The sequence below is a fragment of the Episyrphus balteatus genome, chromosome 3 (genome assembly GCF_945859705.1).
Source record: "Episyrphus balteatus chromosome 3, idEpiBalt1.1, whole genome shotgun sequence".
NCBI lineage: Eukaryota > Metazoa > Arthropoda > Insecta > Diptera > Syrphidae > Episyrphus > Episyrphus balteatus.
In genome coordinates this window covers 79239559-79261884 of record NC_079136.1, presented here as the reverse complement: position 1 = coordinate 79261884, position 22326 = coordinate 79239559, and the positions used below count along the sequence as shown (strand labels likewise).

Below are 22326 nucleotides of genomic sequence, written 5' to 3'. Positions count from 1 at the left end.
TTTAACTAGAGTTCGGATAAACTTTGAAGTTGTTAAATATTTTAATAAAGTACAAAGTTGTAAAAAAAGTCCAACCATCACCCAGCGCTCCGCGCCGTACCGCACCGCGCAGCGCCGCGCCACATTATCATCTACTGCTTAACATACTTACTGCACTAATAATCCCGTTAATGGCTCCCGTTGCTCACGCTTCGACATAACCCTTCGAATAGAGTCATTACCCGCGCCCTACTGTTAACATGCAACCAACGCTAAAGCTTCTAAGGCAAGCCAGGAAGATGAAGGATGCTTGTAACGTTGTAGCTGTGTGCCCATCTTTTATGTGAGCGCACGCCGTATAGTTACAATGATGAAATATGCAAACATTGTTTTGTGAAGGTGATAGCAGGGAGAACGAACGATGAGCTTTAATTTTCTTTTAACATTTGGATGTTGGAGGAGTGTTCCCTCACTCCCTTTTGCATTTTAGAAATTACCTTGAGAGAAGATATCAAACAAAGGTCAACATCAACTCACATAGATAGTAAGCAAGTTGAATGAAAAAAAAAAAAAAAATAGTTACACTGAGAAAAATAATGGACCTACCGAGAAGTGGGTTAGAAAAAATGTGTTAAAGTAACGTAGTCTTGGTGAAAAACTACGTAGTTCTCGTTGCTAAAATCAACGTAGTCTCCTCGGTTAAGTTAAAATGTTTAAAATTACTATTTTAGAAGGTTATTTTAACCGATAAACTTGTTTATTTAAAACTCGGTTAAAAATTTGAGATTTTATTAAAATTTAACCGAGAAACAATTTTTAATAACCGAGTCGATTTTAACCGGGGTTAGTTTGCAGGTGCTATATTAACAATCTTCTCTTTTAATTTTACACGAGTTTTACGTTGTTTTTAACCGACCATTTTTCTCCGCGTAATAGAATCTTCAAAATGTCACTGCTTTGCTTCATTGTTACAAGTGAGATATTTGTTTGAATTTGGAAATATTTCGACTTTCAAAAAGTACTTCTTAGTCTTCCTTTAGATAATGTTTAAAATCTGGTTTAGAATTTATTTCAATGAAGTACACATTAAAATGTCAAATATTTCAATAATCTTGAAGTTTCTCCATGTATCAAATCTTTCAATGATGCCTGATTTCGGTGATTTGATAATCGATGCTTTATAAGAGACAAGGCCGTTGTCAATTTTATAATTAAAACTTTACACCACAGTGAACAATTGTATTTCGAAACTTTAAATTAAAGTGTTGAAAAGGATCGATTCGAAAAAAAAATTTATTTACGAAAATTTAAAATCAGTCTTTTCTTTAACAAGTGGCTGAAAAGTGCATTCAAGCAGCTCGTCATTTTCAATTTCCACCACGAGAACATTTAGAATTTTTTGCCCTTTACTTTGCATGCAAGAATATATATATATTGTAACTACATATTCACGAATTATATTCCAACAAATATGGAAAAGGGTAAGTTAAAAATAGATCGCCGAGTGCCAAAAGACTTTTTGTTTTTGTTATTCGTTTTCATTATGAATGTTTCCAACAAAATAAAGCCAAGACAGTTATTTTTAACCAATAGATTTATAGATAATCTGTAGCTAAATGGCGTACAAGATAAAAATACTTTTTCCTTATTCGTAAGTAAAAAAATTGTAAAAAATTAAAATTAATTTTACTACAGAAAAAAAAAACAGAAAAACTCAAATTACTGTTTATGTTCATTAGTGTGGTCCACTCTTGTACCTATGGAAGAAATAAAATTTTCAAAAAGTCGTCGGGCCACTCTCTACTTTGGTTCCACATCCTATTGGTATCATACTGCTGAATTTTCAGCCTCCTATCTTATATAGAATGGGGTGCTGATTGATATTGTAAAGATTGTAATTTTTTGGAAAAACGTAAAAAAAAAATTTTTTTTTCTATATTTTTGAAAAATTGCTTGAAAGTTGTTTTTGTTGTACTTTTGTTGTACTTTTCCAAGTAAATTTAGTCAACATTTAGTACACAGACTTTTATTTGCAATTTTTGTTTATTTATTATTATATTATTAATTATTGCTGACATTATTTTCGAAAAAAAAAATAGTTTATATTGTTTATTATTTATAAATATTAAATTAAAAAAAAAAACATTAAAAAAAAAATCAAAATAACTTACAAAACCAAAAAATTGAACTGTTATCTGTACCCTCTTCCGCTAAAGATAGCGAACTGAAATTTCACAACGTTAATGTTATAAATAAGTGGAACAAATTAAGCAGGTGGACCGACCAAAAATCAAAAAAAAATATTTTTTGGCCCTCTCTAATGTTCATTGAAATCAAATATAGCTATTTGGAAAAAAATCTCATTTTTTGTGTCTCCATCGGGTTTTTTTAATTTTTAAAACTAAAAAAAAGTTTAGTCAATTAATTACCAATCGAAAACTTTGTAAGATTGCAATATTTTTTTGTCAAAATATTTAGAATTTTACAAAGTTGGTAAAAACAAAATCATCTTGGTTATATTTTGCTGTTATTTTTATGTTGACCAGTGTAATTAAAAAATATTGTTGAAATTCAAAATTATTCATAAATTAAAAGAATATAAAAATCTCTTTATCATTTGTTTTAAAATCTCTACACTGCTTTATTTATTTATTTCTTTAACAAATTTTTAATGCACAAAACTGCATTTTAAAAATTCAATACTTAACAAATACAAAGCACTTAAATTTGTCCACCTTTTCAAGCTGAACCAAGTGACACGTTAATAGCTACCCAAGAAGAAGAAGAAAAGAAGAAAATTGCCTGCAGTGTCTGAGTGGTTGACATTTTACACGATGTAAATTACCCAATGTGTCATTTTTTGTCAGCTATTATGCGTCAGAATGTCGACCGTTGTCGCAAACGGTGCAAGCAAATTAATTGCCTCAATCGCTAAGGAGTATAAATCTCCTGCATAAGTCGTAAATTTTATTCGTTTAAAACGAAGTGGATAAAGTTTCGTTTTTATTTGAAAGCAACCCCTACACAACCACACCGCTATACTATACTGCAATGATGGCAATAGCGATGGCGTTATACATCGCTGCGTTTTTTCTATTGCAGAGCACTTTTTTGTTTGGTACTTTTTCCTGTCTTCAAGTGAAATCCTTTGGCGATTTTTTAAAATACAACCACCTTAAACATGGTATCATTATAATTTGCAACGATGTTGCGCTTCCTGTGCAAGAGCTAAAGGCGATTTCAAAAAAATCTTTTTATCTGTCATATATTTATGTTGGCCAAATACACTCCGACGACGCTGCGAACAACTTTGAGTTCAAGGATTTTTTCTACCAAAAAGGTCCGCCAAAAGTTGGAGTTTCCCTTGATATTGAGTGCCAATCAGAGACACTCACCATCTTAAAGTCTGCATCAGCCAACAACTTTTTCAATTCATCACTAGCATGGTTTATACTGAGTAAAAGCATTGGGATGGCAACGGAGGCACTTGCGAAACTTGAAATAAACATAGACGCAGATATAACACTTGGTATAAAAATGCAAAAGTAAGTTATGTATAGAAAATTCAATTAGTTTTAAATCGGTTTTCGAAATTTCAATTTCACCATCATCATCACCATTGCTACGCCATCCATGCGCGTCCTTGCAACTTTTTCTGCTCTCCAGGGAAGACATTCTGCGGCTATATGATTTGTACAAAGTGTGTCATCAGTGTGGCACTGCTTTTCAGAGTTTGGAGAAAGGCAGTTGGAGTGACAGTGAAGGCATGCAAGTTTTACCATATTTTTGGCAAACGACAGTACAACGCCGGAGGAATTTCAGTGATATAACCTTGAGTGGCGGAGTTGTGGTGAGTTGAATTTTTAATTTGCTAATAACAGTTGGAGGTTGTATTGAATAGAATAATATACAATTTAAACACATATTTTTTAAACAAAAAAAAATATGATATTGATCTGAATTTTGAAAAAGGTTAAATAAATTAATGTGAAAATTGTGGAGAGAGTTAACCACAACACAATATAATATCAAATGCTCAAATGTTTGAGTTTTTGATAGGTAATATGACAAGTTTGAAAATGGATTTAAACACTACTTGATGTATGTTTAAATGGTTGACATTTTGAACATACATTTCATGGGATAGTTTTAATTATGATGAACGTTATAAGGAAAATTGGTTTTTGGTTAGCCTTCAATGTATTTTAGTTTGAACAGTAAATATGATTCATCTTAATAGATGATAATCTGCACTCAATTAAGGGGGAAATGCCTCTGAAATTTTTTATTTTTGCATTATTTTTTTGTTGCCTAAAAAATTCATTTATCAACCAAAGAAACTGTTTTCAGTGATTCACTCCAAACTGTACGAAAACGAAAAATTTAAACGCATTATTCTCGAAACACGTTTTTCCGCAGCGTGAGTTACATATGTACAAATGTACATATCCACAGAACAAGACTGGGATTATTTAAAGCCAATATAATAAATATGTTAAACTTAACTTTGTTCCTATAATTATGTTTTAAACTTAATTTTATATTTGTATACTTTTTTAAAAATGTCTATGAAAATTAATTAACAAATATCAATTAGTTGAGAATAGACTCAATTTAAAATTTTGTAAAAATAAAATTAAAATTTGAAAAAAATAAAATAAATCAAATACTTATTTTGTAACTTTAAACTCATAAATAAGCCGTTTCGAAGTAGACATTTATAACTGGCGCAGTCGGACTGGGAATATTGCATCCAGAAGACCTACTAGCGAAAATCCTTAAGTAGCTAAACAAGGACTGGATACAAGTTGGAGCACACCTCAACGGAATATTGAAGTGGTGGTTTTCAAACCTTAAGCTCCGTGGACCCGAAAATAAAAAAAAGGGAAGATATAAAACAAAATAAGCACCGTGACCAAATAGATAGAAAAGAAAAAAAAAGAAACCATAAAATAAAACAAAAATAGAAAAAAGAGAGAAAGGAAACTAAACATTTATAACTGGAACATTTTAACTGGAAGCAACACCAAGAAGGAAAATATAAATTACGAAAAAGAAGATTAGTGGGTAAGTCAATTTTGTGCATTTTTATCGGTTTTTCTATGCCACCTATCCCAAAATCAAAATCTCAAAAAAATAAAGTTACAAGTCGCCTTTTTTGTCCTAGTTGGATTAAAAGAGATCTAACATTAAATAAAAAAGTCTTGCAATATAATCTTTCATTGAGCAAATCTGTTGAATCACAAACGAATCAAGATTCAAAGTCGATCATGTTTTCCAATACAGCAGTTGATATCTTTAATTCCCTCCGAATTCCGGATGCAATTAAAGATGTTCCAACTTTTGATGGAAATAAACGGTTATTGTTTGACTTCATCAGTAATGTAGAGGAAATTTTAGAACTTATGCCTCAATTGAATTCAAATCCTGCATATAAAAAAGTTGTTTTAAGAGCCATACGAAATAAGGTTGTTGGCCCAGCTAACGAAGCTCTTAATATGTATGGAACTGATGTGAATTGGGAAGATATTAAAAATAATTTGCTTATTCATTACGCGGATAAAAGAAACGAAACTAGCTTGATAAGGGATTTGCACCAGCTCCGACAGAATCAATCATCGGTAGAAACCTATTATTCAAGGGTAATTGAAACACTTTCTGCGATGATCAATCACATAAAGGTTCATGAAACAAATTTGAGTGTTGTCGAAGCAAAGCAAAACCTTTATCAAGAAATGGGTCTTAACATCTTTTTGTCCGGTCTAAGAGAGCCTTTAGGTTCAACTGTTAGGTCAATGCGACCCACAAAACTAATTGATGCCTTTAACTTTTGTCAACATGAAGAAAATTACTATTATTTCCAAAACTCTCAATATAGGTCACAGATTCCACAAACACCCAGATTTCAAAACAGACGAACCTTTTTTGCAAATACTAATACTTACACTCAAAGATTCCAACAACCATACAATCAATACCAATCTATACAAAACATAACAAGAGAAAACCATAACAATGACCTTTCACAAAATAATTTCAGACAAAATACAAACTATAGGCAAGAAAACATTCCAGATTATTCAAGACAAAATTAAGATAATAGACAAGACCAAAGATTTAGACAAGAAAATAACTCCAGACAGATCAATAACTTTAGACCTAACAATAGTAGTTCTATTCAAAGCCGTCAATCTAATTTAAGCAGAAGTACACCTCCAGAGCCAATGGACACATATAGTGGAACTACAAGTAGAAGAACTAATAGGAATGGACAAACTTTTAATATTGAAAGTCAAGTTGAAGAAAACTATGAAAACCTCGGACAATCAGTTGGGTATTTAGATTTAAACAATCATAATACAAACCTTCTACCTTACATAATTATTAAGAGTTTATACAAAAAACAATTAAAATTTTTAATAGATACAGGAAGTAACAAATCCTTTATTAATCCAGAAGTTATCGAAAATGAAAAAATAAAGTGCATTAAACCGTTACAAATCAAAACTATCTTTGATAAAGTACAAGTAAATAAACAAATAAATGTACAGAACTTATTGGAATTTAAAACAGATGAAACTCTAAATTTTTTGCTTTTTAAGTTCCACAATTATTTCGATGGGCTCATTGGAACCGATATAATGAAAAAACTTGCTATGAACATAGATTTAAAAAATTCATTCTTAGAAACAGAAAAGGTAAAAATTCCATTAAGTTTTAAACCCAATTTGATTTCGAAAATGTTCGTTGTCCCAGAACAGAAAGGAAAACAAAACTCTAATGCTGACGCTCTATCAAGAAAAGAAATAAATATTAACCAAGGGAACAATATTGAAAATTTGGAATTAATATCTGTTCAAAACAATTATGATGAACAAGACAAAATATCTACTTTACATTCTGCACAAGAGAACTTGAACGACGGGATACCTATATCGGAGCGCCCTCTAAATAAGTTTTCTAATCAAATAATTTTAAAATATAATGAGAAAAAGACCAAAATAAACCAAAAATTAACCATTTTATTTAAAAGAAAGAAAAGAATTATAATCGAACATAGCAAAATAAATGACGAAAATGTCATCGTTAATATTTTTAAAGATTTTCTTAGTACAAAAAGAGTATCAGCCATACTTACTGATGATACCACATTTAAAACCGTACAATCTGTCTATTCAAGTTATTTTAGCAGTAACAAACATTTAAAATTAGTTAGATGTAACATTTTTCTAGAAGATGTTACTGAAAAAGACACACAAGAAAATATTATAAGGGACTATCACAAATGTTCGAATCATAGAGGTATAATTGAGACCTTTAATCATTTGAAAAGAAAATATTATTTTCCTAATATGAAACACACAATAACTTCCACAATAAACAGTTGTGAAATATGTCAAAAACAGAAATATGACCGCAAAAGAGAACCTTTAAAATTCGAAGTAATTCAAACACCGTCTATGCCATTAGAAATTGTTCACGTTGATATCTACTCAGTTTGTAAACAAAACTTCTTCACCATTATAGATAAATTTAGTAAATTTGCATGTGTTTATTTAATTTCGGCTCGAAACAGTATTAACATTATAAAATCGTTGAAACACTTCTTTTCTCATCATGGTATACCCAAATTGTTGGTCTCAGATAATGGCAGTGAGTTCATCTCTTCTACCTTCAAAGAGTTTTTGGATATTCATATGATTAACCATCATACAATATCCGCCAAAAGCTCTAATGGTAATTCTCCTTTAGAAAGATTTCACTCTACCTTAACCGAAATTATCAGAATTATCAAATCACAAAACAACAACAAAGCAATTGGTGAAATTATTGACGAGGCAGTAATTACATATAACAACAGTGTACACTCTGCTACAAAATTGACACCTTTTGAATTACTCAACGGTCATATAAGTAAAAGAAACCCTTTATATACGAAAGAAAATGCCAAAACAGAGCAGGAATACTTAGATCAGCATGTAGAAGACTATAAAAAATTGACGAAACTTATTCATGGTCTTAGCTTAAAAAACAAACAAAAGAATATTGAAAAACGAAATGAAAATCGAACTGATCCACCAGATTTTGTAGAAAACGAGACAATATACGAGTTAGATGATAGAAGGAACAAATTGGCTCCTAGATTTAATGAGCATAAGGTTGTTAAGAACCATAAAATAACAATAACTTCAAATAAACGCAAAGTCCATAAACAAAAAATAAGAAAGAAACCAAAAAGAAAAGTTTCAGCTTGTTCAAATAAATACTAATAAAACAACAACAAAAATATCTCTCAAATTATTTTAGTTTCATATCGCGGCGATCCGTCTCCATTGCAACAAACAATTATGATCATTCATTTTTGATTAACAGATTATGCTCTTGATTTAAAAGTTTAATTTTTTTTTCTCTCTTATTTTTAAAACTTTTTATGAACTTCAAACTTTATTGAATTTGAATAAAAATCCAATCCTTATCCCTTATACCGATAAATGTGTTCATTTTGACAAACTCTGCTAATCAACTTTTATATAATAACATATAATCAACGAAGAAGCTGCTTATATGAAATAATATTATGAACTTTATTCATTTATTCATTAAGTTCATACTCGCAAGGGAGGAGTTACATATGTACAAATGTACATATCCACAGAACAAGACTGGGATTATTTAAAGCCAATATAATAAATATGTTAAACTTAACTTTGTTCCTATAATTATGTTTTAAACTTAATTTTATATTAGTATACTTTTTTAAAAATGTCTATGAAAATTAATTAACAAATATCAATTAGTTGAGAATAGACTCAATTTAAAATTTTGTAAAAATAAAATTAAAATTTGAAAAAAATAAAATAAATTAAATACTTATTTTGTAACTTTAAACTCATAAATAAGCCGTTTCGAAGTAGACATTTATAACTCGTGCAACGTAACTCAAAAACTAATGAAGCTAACCTAAAAGTTAAATATAATTTTTACAACAAATATTTTTTTTAACAATTTGTTTATAAAGAAACATTGTGTTTTTTCGTTTTGTTGGTCTCTAATTTTTATTTTAAATTTTTTTTTACTAAATTTAGGTTCATACAATACAAACGTATAAGTATATATTTTAATGGATAAAATTTCTCTTTTTGATTATAAATAATTTTCTGCACCTGGACATTGCGTGGTGCAAACTCGAGGCCAAATTTCAATAAATACTTTCTATTTTTCAAAAAAAAAAAAAATATTGAAAAAGCTGTCGTCCAGAGGGGTTTCCCCTTTTAACCAATTAACGTTATGGTTACAAATATTTCAAGGGAAACATATGCGTCACATTTGGAATTGACTCAAGAGAGTTTTCATTACTTTTGAAGCAATTTTAATACTTGATAACAAAAAAAAACTCCAACGAATTTAAATGTTGTGACAGACCTTTTCTAAGAATTTTTTTTTAAAGTATCTTGCTTTCTTTGTCAGAGATCAAACTATACAAAAAAAAGAATTTAAAATTTCGATTATTCAAGAAATTTTATATTTTCCGTTTTTATCAAAAATGTTTTGACTTATTTAATGGACTGTTACTTCAAGGTTTAAAAGTTACCTATTCTAATGTTTATTGCTTATTAAATCACCATGCAAGTGTCATTTTGTTTATTAATTTATTATAATAGCTTGGGAAAAAATCGAATGATTTATGGGTCACTGTGACGTATACGTAATATTTTTATTCCAGAAAAAATAGTTTTCTGTATAGTCGGTTAACGGAAGATGATTTTAGGTGAAAACTTCATAAGAAAACATTGGTGATAAATTGCTTACTTTAAAAATTGAATGAAACTACATATTATCACTGCACCCAGAGAAAAAGTCGGTGTAAAATTGCCTTAGACGCCTAAGGCAAAATTTTTTCTATGAATGTTAGTTTTCGAGCATAACTTGCCTTAGTTCTAAGGCAATTTATGCTCGAAAATCCTAAGCTAAATTTACCTAGAATAGGCTAATTTGCCTTAGATAGATAAGGTGAATTTTTTTCTATGGATGTTATTTTTCGAGCATAACTTGCCTTAGGACTAAGGCAATTTTTGTTAGTTTTTTAACCTAGAACTAAGGTAATTTTACCTTAGGCCTAACAAAATTTTACCTAGGGCCTCAAATGTTAGTTTTCTAACACAATTTTGCTTAGGACTAAGGTAATTTATGTTAGACTTTTACCTAGGACTAAGGTAATTTTACCTTAGGCCTAAGCTAATTTTTTTTTTGGGGAAAATTTTCCTCAAATGTTAGTTTTCTAACACAATTTTGCCTAGGACTAAGGCAATTTATGTTAGACTTTTACCTAGGACTAAGGTAATTTTACCTTAGGCCTAAGCTAATTTTTTTTTGGGGAAAATTTTCCTCAAATGTTAGTTTTTTAACACAATTTTGCCTAGGACTAAGGCAATTTATGTTAGACTTTTACCTAGGACTAAGGTAATTTTACCTTAGGCCTAAGCTAATTTTTTTTTTGGGGAAAATTTTTTTCAAATGTTATTTTCCTAACACAATTTTGCCTAGGACTAAGGCAATTTATGTTACACTTTTACCTAGAACTAAGGTAATATTACCTTAGGCCTAAGCTAGTTTTTTTTTTGGGAAAATTGCTTTTTGCGCCAAAAAGAATGAAATGTTTTCCTTTTTTCTTCAATTAAAAAAAAAAGAAAACACTTCAATGACTAAAACGATTATTGAAAAACAATAATAAATTTGTGTTTTTTTTTTTCCTTTGTATAGGCATGTTTACCATAAAAAAAAAAACGAAAACACACATATTTTGTTCGTTTTTTAATAATTATCAAAAAATGTTTTTTTTTCACTTTCAACGAAATTTCGTTATTGTTGTTGATCGGCCATCATGGTTTGATTGAAAGAATTTTTTACCTAGGGCCTAAGCAAATTTTACCTAGGCCTAACGTAATTTTCCCGGCAAAAATTTCAAAATTTCTTGGTTACCTTAGGCCTAAGCTAATTTTACCTAGAACTAAGGTAATATTACCTTAGGCCTAAGCTAATTTTTTTTTTGGGAAAATTGCTTTTTGCGCCAAAAAGAATGAAATGTTTTCCTTTTTTCTTCAATTAAAAAAAAAAGAAAACACTTCAATGACTAAAACGATTATTGAAAAACAATAATAAATTTGTGTTTTTTTTTTTCCTTTGTATAGGCATGTTTACCATAAAAAAAAAACGAAAACACACATATTTTGTTCGTTTTTTAATAATTATCAAAAAATGTTTTTTTTTTTCACTTCAACGAAATTTCGTTATTGTTGTTGATCGGCCATCATGGTTTGATTGAAAGAATTTTTAACCTAGGGCCTAAGCAAATTTTACCTAGGCCTAACGTAATTTTCCCGGCAAAAATTTCAAAATTTCTTGGTTACCTTAGGCCTAAGCTAATTTTACCTAGAACTAAGGCAATTTTCCCTCCAAAAGTGCGAAAATAAATAAATGTCTGTAATTAATTAAATTATTTAGAAATACAAATTTTTCTTTAAATAAATAATTTGTTTGATATGAATAAATCAAATAAATATATAGTTACACATTTGTATTTTAATTTCCGACAGAATATATTAAATAAGTTTTTTTGATTTTCGCTTTCGTTTTGAAGTTATAGCGACTTTTGTGAAAAAAAAACATCTCTCAAACAAAGACATGAATTTTTTACTTTTTTCGTCATATCTTTTCTATTTTTGCTTTTTTTGAAAAATTGTCAGATATAAAAGTTGTAGATTTTTTAATTTCCGACAGAATATATTAAATAAGTTTTTTTGATTTTCGCTTTCGTTTAGAAGTTATAGCGACTTTTGTGAAAAAAAAACATCTCTCAAACAAAGACATGAAATTTTTACTTTTTTCGTCATATCTTTTCTATTTTTGCTTTTTTTGAAAAATTGTCAGATATAAAAGTTGTAGATTTTTTGATTTCCGACAGAATATATTAAATAAGTTTTTTTGATTTTCGCTTTCGTTTTGAAGTTATAGCGACTTTTGTGAAAAAAAAACATCTCTCAAACAAAAAGACATGAAATTTTTACTTTTTTCGTCATATCTTTTCTATTTTCTATCTCGCAAACAAAAAGACATGAAATTTTTTCTTTTTTCGTCATATCTTTTCTATTTTTGCTTTTTTTGAAAAATTGTCAGATATAAAAGTTGTAGATTTTTTAATTTCCGACAGAATATATTAAATAAGTTTTTTTGATTTTCGCTTTCGTTTTGAAGTTATAGCGACTTTTGTGAAAAAAAAACATCTCTCAAACAAAAAGACATGAAATTTTTACTTTTTTCGTCATATCTTTTCTATTTTCTATCTCGCAAACAAGAAGACATGAAATTTTTTCTTTTTTCGTCATATCTTTTCTATTTTTGCTTTTTTTGAAAAATTGTCAGATATAAAAGTTGTAGATTTTTTAATTTCCGACAGAATATATTAAATAAGTTTTTTTGATTTTCGCTTTCGTTTTGAAGTTATAGCGACTTTTGTGAAAAAAAAACATCTCTCAAACAAAGACATGAATTTTTTACTTTTTTCGTCATATCTTTTCTATTTTTGCTTTTTTTGAAAAATTGTCAGATATAAAAGTTGTAGATTTTTTAATTTCCGACAGAATATATCAAATAAGTTTTTTTGATTTTCGCTTTCGTTTAGAAGTTATAGCGACTTTTGAAAAATAAAACATCTCACAAACATTGAATTAATGAATGGTTCATAGATTTTAGAGTGACTCAAGCTTTGGAACGATAGAGACATAACTAAATGAAACAGCGCATAATGTGTGCTTTTTGGTAATAAATAATGTGTTTTAAATAAATACGAAAATTGTATAATATTCCATAATATTCATCAAATCAGATGTTTGGGCTCACCAAAATGTAACTAGGAAAACTTGAAAATATAATTTTTGAGAAATTTTGTTCACTCTAATTTTAACAAAGTCAAGTAATAGTTCTAGTTAAAAGTCGCGTAAACTTTATGAATAATAAAGAAAACCAAAACAAAAATCAAGAATACATGTATTGAAAAATTGATTGTCAGAAATAAGATTTATGTGACAAATGCAGTAAAAATGTAAAATGATTATAATGATTTACTTTTTTCAATTATTGCCCCAAATACCCCTTAAGGATACGCCCGTGTCTGATTTTCCCGCCACTATTATTCTATTATAACTTTTACCAAATAAAATTTTACCTAGGCCTAAGCTAATTTTACCAAGGCCTAAGCTAAGTTTACCAAGGCCTTAGGTAATTTTGCCTAGGCCTAACCTAATTTTACTTATGGATCAAAGGTAAATTCACCTTAAACTATTAAATTCATTTATCTGTTTATTAAAAGTAATTCACATTATTAGTTGACTATTTGACGCCTTTGTCCTACTTTTCGCAATGTAAATATAAACGAACGAAAATAACCAAAATATGCATTTGTTACCCTGCTTCACTTGCTTTTATTCTTCTTCACTTTATACCCAAAATGCCCCTTAAAGATACGCTCATGTCTTGTTTTCCCTCCAAAATTATTAGTTATAATTTTTACCCAAGCTAATTTCACCTAGGCCTAAGCCAATTTTACCTTAGGATCTAACATAAATTTACCTAGATCTAAGCTAAATTTACCTAGGTTCTAAGCTGAATTTACCTTAGGCGTAAGCTAATTTTTTAGTGACGCCATCAAATCACCTTAGAACTAAGGTGATTTTGTGTTAGTTTTGTTAGAATTGCCTTAGTCCTAAGGTAAATTCTCGCTTTTTACCTAGGACCTAAGGTGATTTTGTGTTAGATTTTTGGAATTGCCTTAGGCCTAAGGTAAATTCGTTCTCAGATTCCGTTAGAAAGCGTGCTTGCACATGATTCTCTTCGTAAATTCATGGCGTGCAGTTCAGTTTAGTGCTAAGAAATATTAAACGTGTAAAAATTGTTTTAAAAAGTGAATTATAATATCAATAACCAAGGAAAAACAAAGAAAAGAAGACATAAATACTGTGAACCAGTAAATTAAAACAAGCGTTTTGGAAAATATATCAAAGTAAGTAAGTAAGTAAACCAACAATCTTTTTTACAATTTTATCATTATATATTTGCATTTTTATTTCACTGGGAGTAAAGTACTTATTCAACATTTCTTTTTTATTTATTTAATAATACAAATCGTGTGAACTACTCCGTTAAATTAAATTTATCTTACAAAATAAGTTTTATTTTGGGAAAGTTTCCTTTTTTATTTGATCTTTGCTTCTGTCCATAAAGATAATTCTGTGATTTAAAATTATAACTATGAATATTGCATTAAAGCAGCGCGGCAGCCGGCATGATTATACCTTATTTAAAAAAAAACGAAATCGAAAAAAAAAAACTAACCAAAAAATCAAGAGGCAACGCTTGAAAATTGGAACAAAAGGTATGCTTTTTACATAATTACATATCATTATTTTGCCATTTAAGTACCAGGCATTTATAATTTTATGCCCACAGAAAGTATTTGCTCTGAATTTTGAATCTATATACTTATATGTTTGAATTCAATGAGTTTCTGGCTTCATTTTGTTCAATTTTAAAATACTTATTTTTTTCTTATCTATTAAAATTGTTTTTCTTACATATAGACTCATTAAAGCCGATCAACAATTCAAAAATCACCATTCCTTGACGTAGAATAAGACCCAAAACAAGAGCTGATAAAGAAGAAACGTGAAAAAAACTTCAACAACATTGGTCAGGAGATAAAGAAAAAGGTATGATTTTCAAATTTCAATAAATGGTTAGATTTTTAAGTATGTACTAGTCATATATCTATGCCGCCGGGTACAAAGGGATTAAGTCACAAAGTTGTAATCTTTGGGTTTTGCACAATAAACTCTTTATTCTCTATCATTGGGCATCAAAAATACCAAGATAGAGCAAATCATTCCTATAAAAATAAATAGATCAGTACTCAAAACCCATTTGTACCCAGCTGAAAGATATAAGAATTGGTCCATCGAAAAGTTTTATTTGTTTTTTTTTTTACTTTTGGGAGCTGATAACTCAGCAGCTTCACAAAGTCCAAATTCATTTTACATGAACTCAATTCGAAGACCAATTTGACCCAGTTACTTACTTACGTGGTTCATTTTGTTCAATTTTAAAATACTTATTTTTTTCTTAACTCTAATAAAATTTTGTCTCTATACTTTCATATAGACTCATTAAAGCCGATCAACAATTTAAAAATCACCATTCCTTCACGTAAAATAAGACCCAAAACAAAGCTGATAGAAGAAACGTGAAAAAACTTCAACAAGATTGGTCAGGAGTCAAAGGTGTCAAAAGGTATGATTTTCAATCAATGATTAGGTATTTAAGTACTAGCGATATAGAAGAATATGTCCACAGAAAGTTTTTATTGCTTTTTTAAGTTTTGTTAGCTGATTGCTTTGCAGCTTAACAAAATCCAACCCCATTAAACATAATTTTTTGAATTTCATATCTAAATTTGTAACAAAACTTAGTTAAATTTGCAATCTACAATTTTATCTTTAACTTTAATCGCAATCGATTTTGTTGTATAATTAAAAATTACAAAGTTTGATTTGAAACAATTTTAAAATAAGAAACTTTCTCACTTCTACTCGGCAGCTACTGAGTCAAGTTTGAAAACTTTATCATTTTATATTAAACATTTCAGTTCTTCAAATCATTCTTATTCTTGATCTAAGGATTATTCTACTTTTTTTTTCTATGAGCGATAATAATTTTTCAATTGGCACCGAACTATTAAATAGTGATGGGAACTATCCAATAAAAAGAAAAACTATGAATTTAAAATATAAATTTAAAATATTCATTCATTCGATAAATAATTCATTCATTCATTTAGTTATTATTTTCATTCGAATAATTTTTTCATTTGATAGTTTTTTATTCGATAGTTTTTTCATTTGAATAGTTTTCTTAAACGATAGTTTTTTCATTCGAATAGTTTTTTCAAACGATAGTTTTTTCATTCGAATAGTTTTTTCAAACGATAGTTTTTTCATTCGAATAGTTTTTTCATTCGAATAGTTTTTTCAAACGATAGTTTTTTCATTTGAATAGTTTTTTCAAACGATAGTTTTTTCATTTGAATAGTTTTCTTAAACGATAGTTTTTTCATTCGAATAGTTTTTTCAAACGATAGTTTTTTCATTCGAATAGTTTTTTCAAACGATAGTTTTTTCATTCGAATAGTTTTTTCAAACGATAGTTTTTTCATTTGAATAGTTTTTTCAAACGATAGTTTTTTCATTTGAATAGTTTTCTTAAACGATAGTTTTTTCATTCGAATGATTTTTTTTATGTGATAGTTTATTTGATAGTTTTTATCCGAATCAATAAATGAATGAATGGATGAATGAACTATCGATAGTTCAAATCATTCGATAGTTTCCATCACTACTATTAAATGACTAAGATAATTCTTTTTGAAATTAAAATACTTAATAGATTTAGTTCCGAAATAAAAAAAAAAAAACAATTCTTATTCTTATTACAGCCAACAAGTTGAAAATGCATTGCGTTATCTGCTCAGAAGAATTTAATTGCTTAAAAAAATTATTCATGCATTTGAAAATTCTACATGGTTGTGATAAAAAAAGCAATTTGAAATGCTTTGAAAAATCATGTCAACAAATATTTAATGGATTATCTTCATACAAAAGACATTTAGGGGTCGTACATGGCAGAGGTCGTAAAAATGTTTCCTACAGAAACCGAGATGCAAAGGGTTTGCGACGAGCTGAAACATAACCGGGACTGGGAAACAGTTACTAAACAATAATTAAACACTATGCCATTCAGGAGGGATATAATTTCCCAAAGCTCTGACATTGACCTCCAGACAGTCCTTCAGGAGTGGCCGCTTTACAAATATTCACGAGCGCCAGAACTGGTAAGAACATTTAATAGGTTTTTATAAGATCAAAAAGCGTAGAGCACATTTTGTTAAAACGCTCGACGCTTTCTGATGTAACCATTTTTGATATAAGCCAATTAAATTGGGATAAAAGAGTATTTTCAGTTATATAAACTGTGTATATATTTTATATCACTAAAAAATTTCTTTAACTTTAATTAATTACATTGATGTACACAATATCTTTAATCTTCTACATAATAGTATGTTTTATTCTGTCTATTAACAGATTGCCATGGATTACAATTTTATAAAACCGAATAATGGGTTCGACTTCACCAAATGGGAACAATTTTCGAAAATAGCCCTAGAATTGTTCACAGCGAGGATCAAGTGCAGCGCTCTTAAATCATTCCTCAATGAATTCAGGGAGAATATTGACGACCTTGACATAGGTAGAACCTTGTTTTTATTTAAACTCTTTTTTTTTAAATTCTGTTTTATTTTAATTTTTTAATTATTTTTTACTTATGACGTATTAATTTATTTTCAGATAACGTCAATATTGGCTATGCAACTCTGTTACATGGAGTGTTGCCTCCATCATCGCAGCAGTTTAATGGTAAATTGAAGAAATTTACAATTGAAGATTCAAAATCATCTTTCACTCTGGAAGTGGAATGTGCAGGCCAGGTCGAACCTATGCTAAAAATAAAAAGGGAGGAATGTTTAAAATCGAAAACAAAACTTCAGCCCCTAATAATTGTTGTTGGTGAGAGATTTCATTATAATAATTTTTATGTGTCCTTGGACAATATTATGTTTAAATTAGATACTTATTTGGACTGCATTATTTTTTATTTAAAGCTCGTTTATGTATTAAATATTCAATACCCTCCACAGTGTTTTTCGGTATGGGTTTTTATACAAATGTTTTTCTTTAATATTCAAGACTGTAAAAAAATACCTTCTGTTTCAACTTTACTAAATGATATCAATGCATTAATTAATTAAATTATATCAATGTATTATTTTGTACAGTCCATGTTCTACATATACAGTACTGGACAAAATAAAATACGCACTATCCGAACTTTCTTATTTATGCTTTTCTCGCTCCCCAAGTCATCAATAAAATATTCTAAAGTAGTGATTAAGAAAGTCTAATACTATCCTTATACGGTTCTGTCGAAATAATGTAAAAAATGCTTGAAACGAGAGAGAAAATAATTTAAGTTCTTAATTTAAGTTCTCACTAAAGATTATTTTATTGATAACTTGGGGAGCGAGAATAGCATAAATGTTCGGATAGTGCTTTTTTTATTTTGTCCAGTACTGTATTTAATGTATTGCTGAAGTGAGTTTGTAAAAAGAAAGCATGTTCTTCCATTAAAAAATCTAAGAGTAATTTATATTTAATCTAAGAGTAATTTATGTTTAAACAAACAAAACGAAAATAAATTATATTTATAATTATAAAATTACATGATTTTTTTCTTTTTTTCAAAAATGATTTTTTTCAGCTATGGATTCACCTAAGGAAATAGGTAAAAATTACCTAGGAATAAGGTAATTCACCTTAGGAAATAGGTAAAAATTACCTAGGAATAAGGTAAAATCTGCCTAGGAATAAGGTAATTCACCTTAGGAAATAGGTAAAATCTGCCTAGGAATAAGGTAATTCACCTAAGGAAATAGGTAAAAATTACCTAGGAATAAGGTAAAATCTGCCTAGGAATAAGGTAATTCACCTTAGGAAATAGGTAAAATTAGCCTAGGAATAAGCTAATTCACCTTAGGAAATAGGTAAAATCTGCCTAGGAATAAGCTAAATCACCTTAGAAACTAGGTAAAATCTGCCTAGGAATAAGCTAAATCACCCTAGAAACTAGGTAAAATCTGCCTAGGCCTAAGCTAAATCACCTTAGAAACTAGGTAAAATCAGCCTAGGACTAAGGTAATTCACCTTAGGAAATAGGTAAAATTTAATTCCGAAAATGTAATTCACCTTAGGAAATAGGTAAAATCTGCCTAGGAATAAGCTAAATCACCTTAGAAACTAGGTAAAATCTGCCTAGGAATAAGCTAAATCACCCTAGAAACTAGGTAAAATCTGCCTAGGCCTAAGCTAAATCACCTTAGAAACTAGGTAAAATCAGCCTAGGACTAAGGTAATTCACCTTAGGAAATAGGTAAAATTGAATTCCGAAAATGTAATTCACCTTAGGAAATAGGTAAAATCTGCCTAGGAATAAGCTAAATCACCTTAGAAACTAGGTAAAATCTGCCTAGGAATAAGCTAAATCACCCTATAAACTAGGTAAAATCTGCCTAGGCCTAAGCTAAATCACCTTATAAACTAGGTAAAATCAGCCTAGGACTAAGGTAATTCACCTTAGGAAATAGGTAAAATTGAATTCCGAAAATGTAATTCACCTTAGGAAATAGGTAAAATCTGCCTAGGAATAAGCTAAATCACCTTAGAAACTAGGTAAAATCTGCCTAGGAATAAGCTAAATCACCCTATAAACTAGGTAAAATCTGCCTAGGCCTAAGCTAAATCACCTTAGAAACTAGGTAAAATCTGCCTAGGCCTAAGCTAAATCACCTTAGAAACTAGGTAAAATCTGCCTAGGCCTAAGCTAAATCACCTTAGAAAATACGTAAAATCAACCTAGGACTAAGCTAATTCACCTTAGGAAATAGGTAAAACTTCGGAGGGGAAATTTTAAATCACCTTAGGAAATAGGTAAGATAGGTAAATTTTATGTTAGGATTTAGGTAAATTTGAAAATTTTCGATTTGCCTTAGGAAAATAGGCAGAATTAGCCTAGGACTAAGCTACCCCAAAATTGCCTTAGTCCTAAGCAGAGTTAGCCCCCGAAATAGGCTAATTTTACACCGACTTTTCTCTGGGTGTGAATTATAATTACACTCCTGCTCAAATTTAACGCACATTCAATTTATTTTAAAGTAAAGTCCTGCTATTACTTTATGCCACAGCATCATGGTTATTTTCTAAAATGAGACAATAGTGATCTTAAATTAAAGGTATGGAATAATATGTTTGTCGGGAAGATTTGGGGAGAGATTTGCTGAAGTCTGTCTGTTAACCCGCGAGCCTTTTAAAGAAGAGTCATAAAATGTCATGGAGTTAAATCTGCTTTACAACACCTACGGAGTTAGCGAGCCTTTCTAGACCTAAGTTAAGTACCCAAAAAAACTTGACTGATGCCCTCGAACAGCATCTGGTTCAAATCACCCCTGGATTTGGTCCACAGATTAGTCTGATGCACGATAATGCATGCTAGAGTAGTTTGAGAATATCTTCAAGATTTTAATATTCCAGCTTCGGATTAACCACACAGAAATCTGGATTTGAATTCAATAGAACATGTGTAGGAAATATTGAAAAGATGCATTCGCGACCGAAATCCACCTCCAAGCAGTCTTGATCAACTGAAAACTTCAGTGAAAGAAGTGTTAAAACAAAATCTTCAAAAGTTAATTAGTGGAATGGACAAACGACTCCAGGTTGTCATATGCGCTAGAGGAGACTATTACCAAGTATTGCATACAATTATGGGAAAGAACCGTCCGTCACCCGCTTCCATTTTTTTTAAATTTTTCTTCTTAAAAATAAAAATTATTTTATAATCAGTTTTCAGACCTTGAATTGTTAAATTTGGTTTATCTTTTTTTTTGGTTGATAATACTGTTGCAGTTTAGCATTTTTTCGACTTGCTAAACAATAACAAAACACAAAAAAATGCACCAAAGAATTTTAAAGCCTTTTAAAATAAGATGCAGGGGTATAACTTCAGACGAAAAATAAGCGAAAATAATTGATGATTTTTTATTTTTTTTTTATTTAACATTAATAAAAATATGAAATTAAAAAACACGCTCATTTTATAATTTGATCTTGTGTTACCAGAGGTTAACTTCAAATTCTAAAATAAAATAAAGCACTGAGTGCCTATTTTGTCAAGATCTCAAGATAAAAACTTATCTTATAAAAACTGGATAGTTCTACGTCCAAATAAAAACTCATAGGCTCACTCACTTTTAAGCTCTTTCTTGGTGTATTCCAGAAGTACAAATAATAAGTTGTGTAAACTTATTTACAACCTAATTTATTTGCAGACGTAACATTCCTAAAACAGGCCCTCAGAATAATGGTAAATTATTTTTTTTAATGAATAAATCTATTCTTAATTTATGAATGTCTATACCTTATATAAATATTTTTAAGGTTATAATATTAATAAAAAAAAATAACCTACATTATGTTCTCATGCAAGCAGATACCTACTCAATTCAAAACTTATTTAAAGTAATCTATTCACCAGATAAATGCTGCCCCAAAGAAAACATCACTTTCAGCTTACATTGAAAGTTACAAGGCAAAGCACTTAGACGCTATGCAGCGTAAAACTTATCATCTCTTGAAGATTATGAAGGACATTTACAATTTTCGGAAAGTAGCAAACATTTCTTTTTTTTATCTCAAATTCTTTTTCTTTCTATGAACAAGTACATTACACCTTTTCACAGACTTAAAATTGTCATTTCCGACTCCTGGGGTGTTTACAAAGATGGCAACTGGACCGGTGTCATGGCGAACCTTCTTAACGGCGAGGTAGCAATTTCATTATCCCCATTACGGTTTACTCAACAACGCGTCCTTGCTGTTCGTTATCTACCCGAAGTGCATGTGGAAATGTGCGTACCTACAAAATTCGATTTCCTTCTAGTTGCTTTTTTTTCACATACCTAGTAAGGATTTCTTTTTGGTCATCAACACAGAATACGTTTTTTATTTCGACATCCGCGACGCTCACCCATTCGCAACAAATTCCTAGAGCCCTTCACAACGGCTGTATGGTGCACAGTTTTAGCAGTCATCATCGGTGGAGTTTTCCTAATGGCAATTACGATGCACCACGAGTGTGAAAGCTACGGCAACTACGATGGTTCTAGTGCTGGTGCTGTTACTGGTGATGGTGCTGAAAATAAATTGGATTTTTTTACTTTGATCATCCTGGAGGCGATCTTTCTTCAAGGACCAAGCCAAATGTTCCAATTTGTTTCCACTCGCACGCTAATTATATCAATTTGCATATTCGCTGTGATGCTGAATCAATTTTACTCGGCATTCATAGTTGGCTCTCTGCTGGCAGATGTTCCGAGGACCATCATCAATATGCCAGCTCTATTCAACAGTAGCCTGGATGTGGGCATGGAGAATATTGCATATAATTATGAATTTTTCATCAATACTTCGAACCAAATGGCAAAGGATATTTATGTTCATCGCATAATGAGGAATCCTCAAACAAATATATTGCCACTACAGAAGGGTTTGGAACGAATTGGCAGAGGCGGTTATGCATTTCATGTGGCTGTGGTCAGAGCATATCGTATATTAAAAGGTACACAATCAA

The 22326-nt window shown here is 29.8% G+C and overlaps 1 protein-coding gene and 1 long non-coding RNA gene across 2 annotated transcripts; both read left to right on the top strand.

The window, feature by feature from the left end:
• Positions 1 to 2740: 2740 nt before the first annotated feature.
• On the top strand, positions 2741 to 21411 carry LOC129915100 (uncharacterized). Its single transcript, XM_055994562.1, has 3 exons — positions 2741 to 3524; positions 3646 to 3829; positions 21232 to 21411. Exons 1-3 carry the CDS (start codon positions 3031 to 3033, stop codon positions 21409 to 21411), a joined length of 858 nt encoding a protein of 285 aa, XP_055850537.1. The 5' UTR covers positions 2741 to 3030.
• LOC129914576 (uncharacterized) lies at positions 16810 to 18256 on the top strand. Its single transcript, XR_008772197.1, has 3 exons — positions 16810 to 16915; positions 17169 to 17334; positions 17433 to 18256. It is a non-coding gene; the product is annotated as an uncharacterized LOC129914576 (long non-coding RNA).
• Positions 21412 to 22326: the final 915 nt, after the last annotated feature.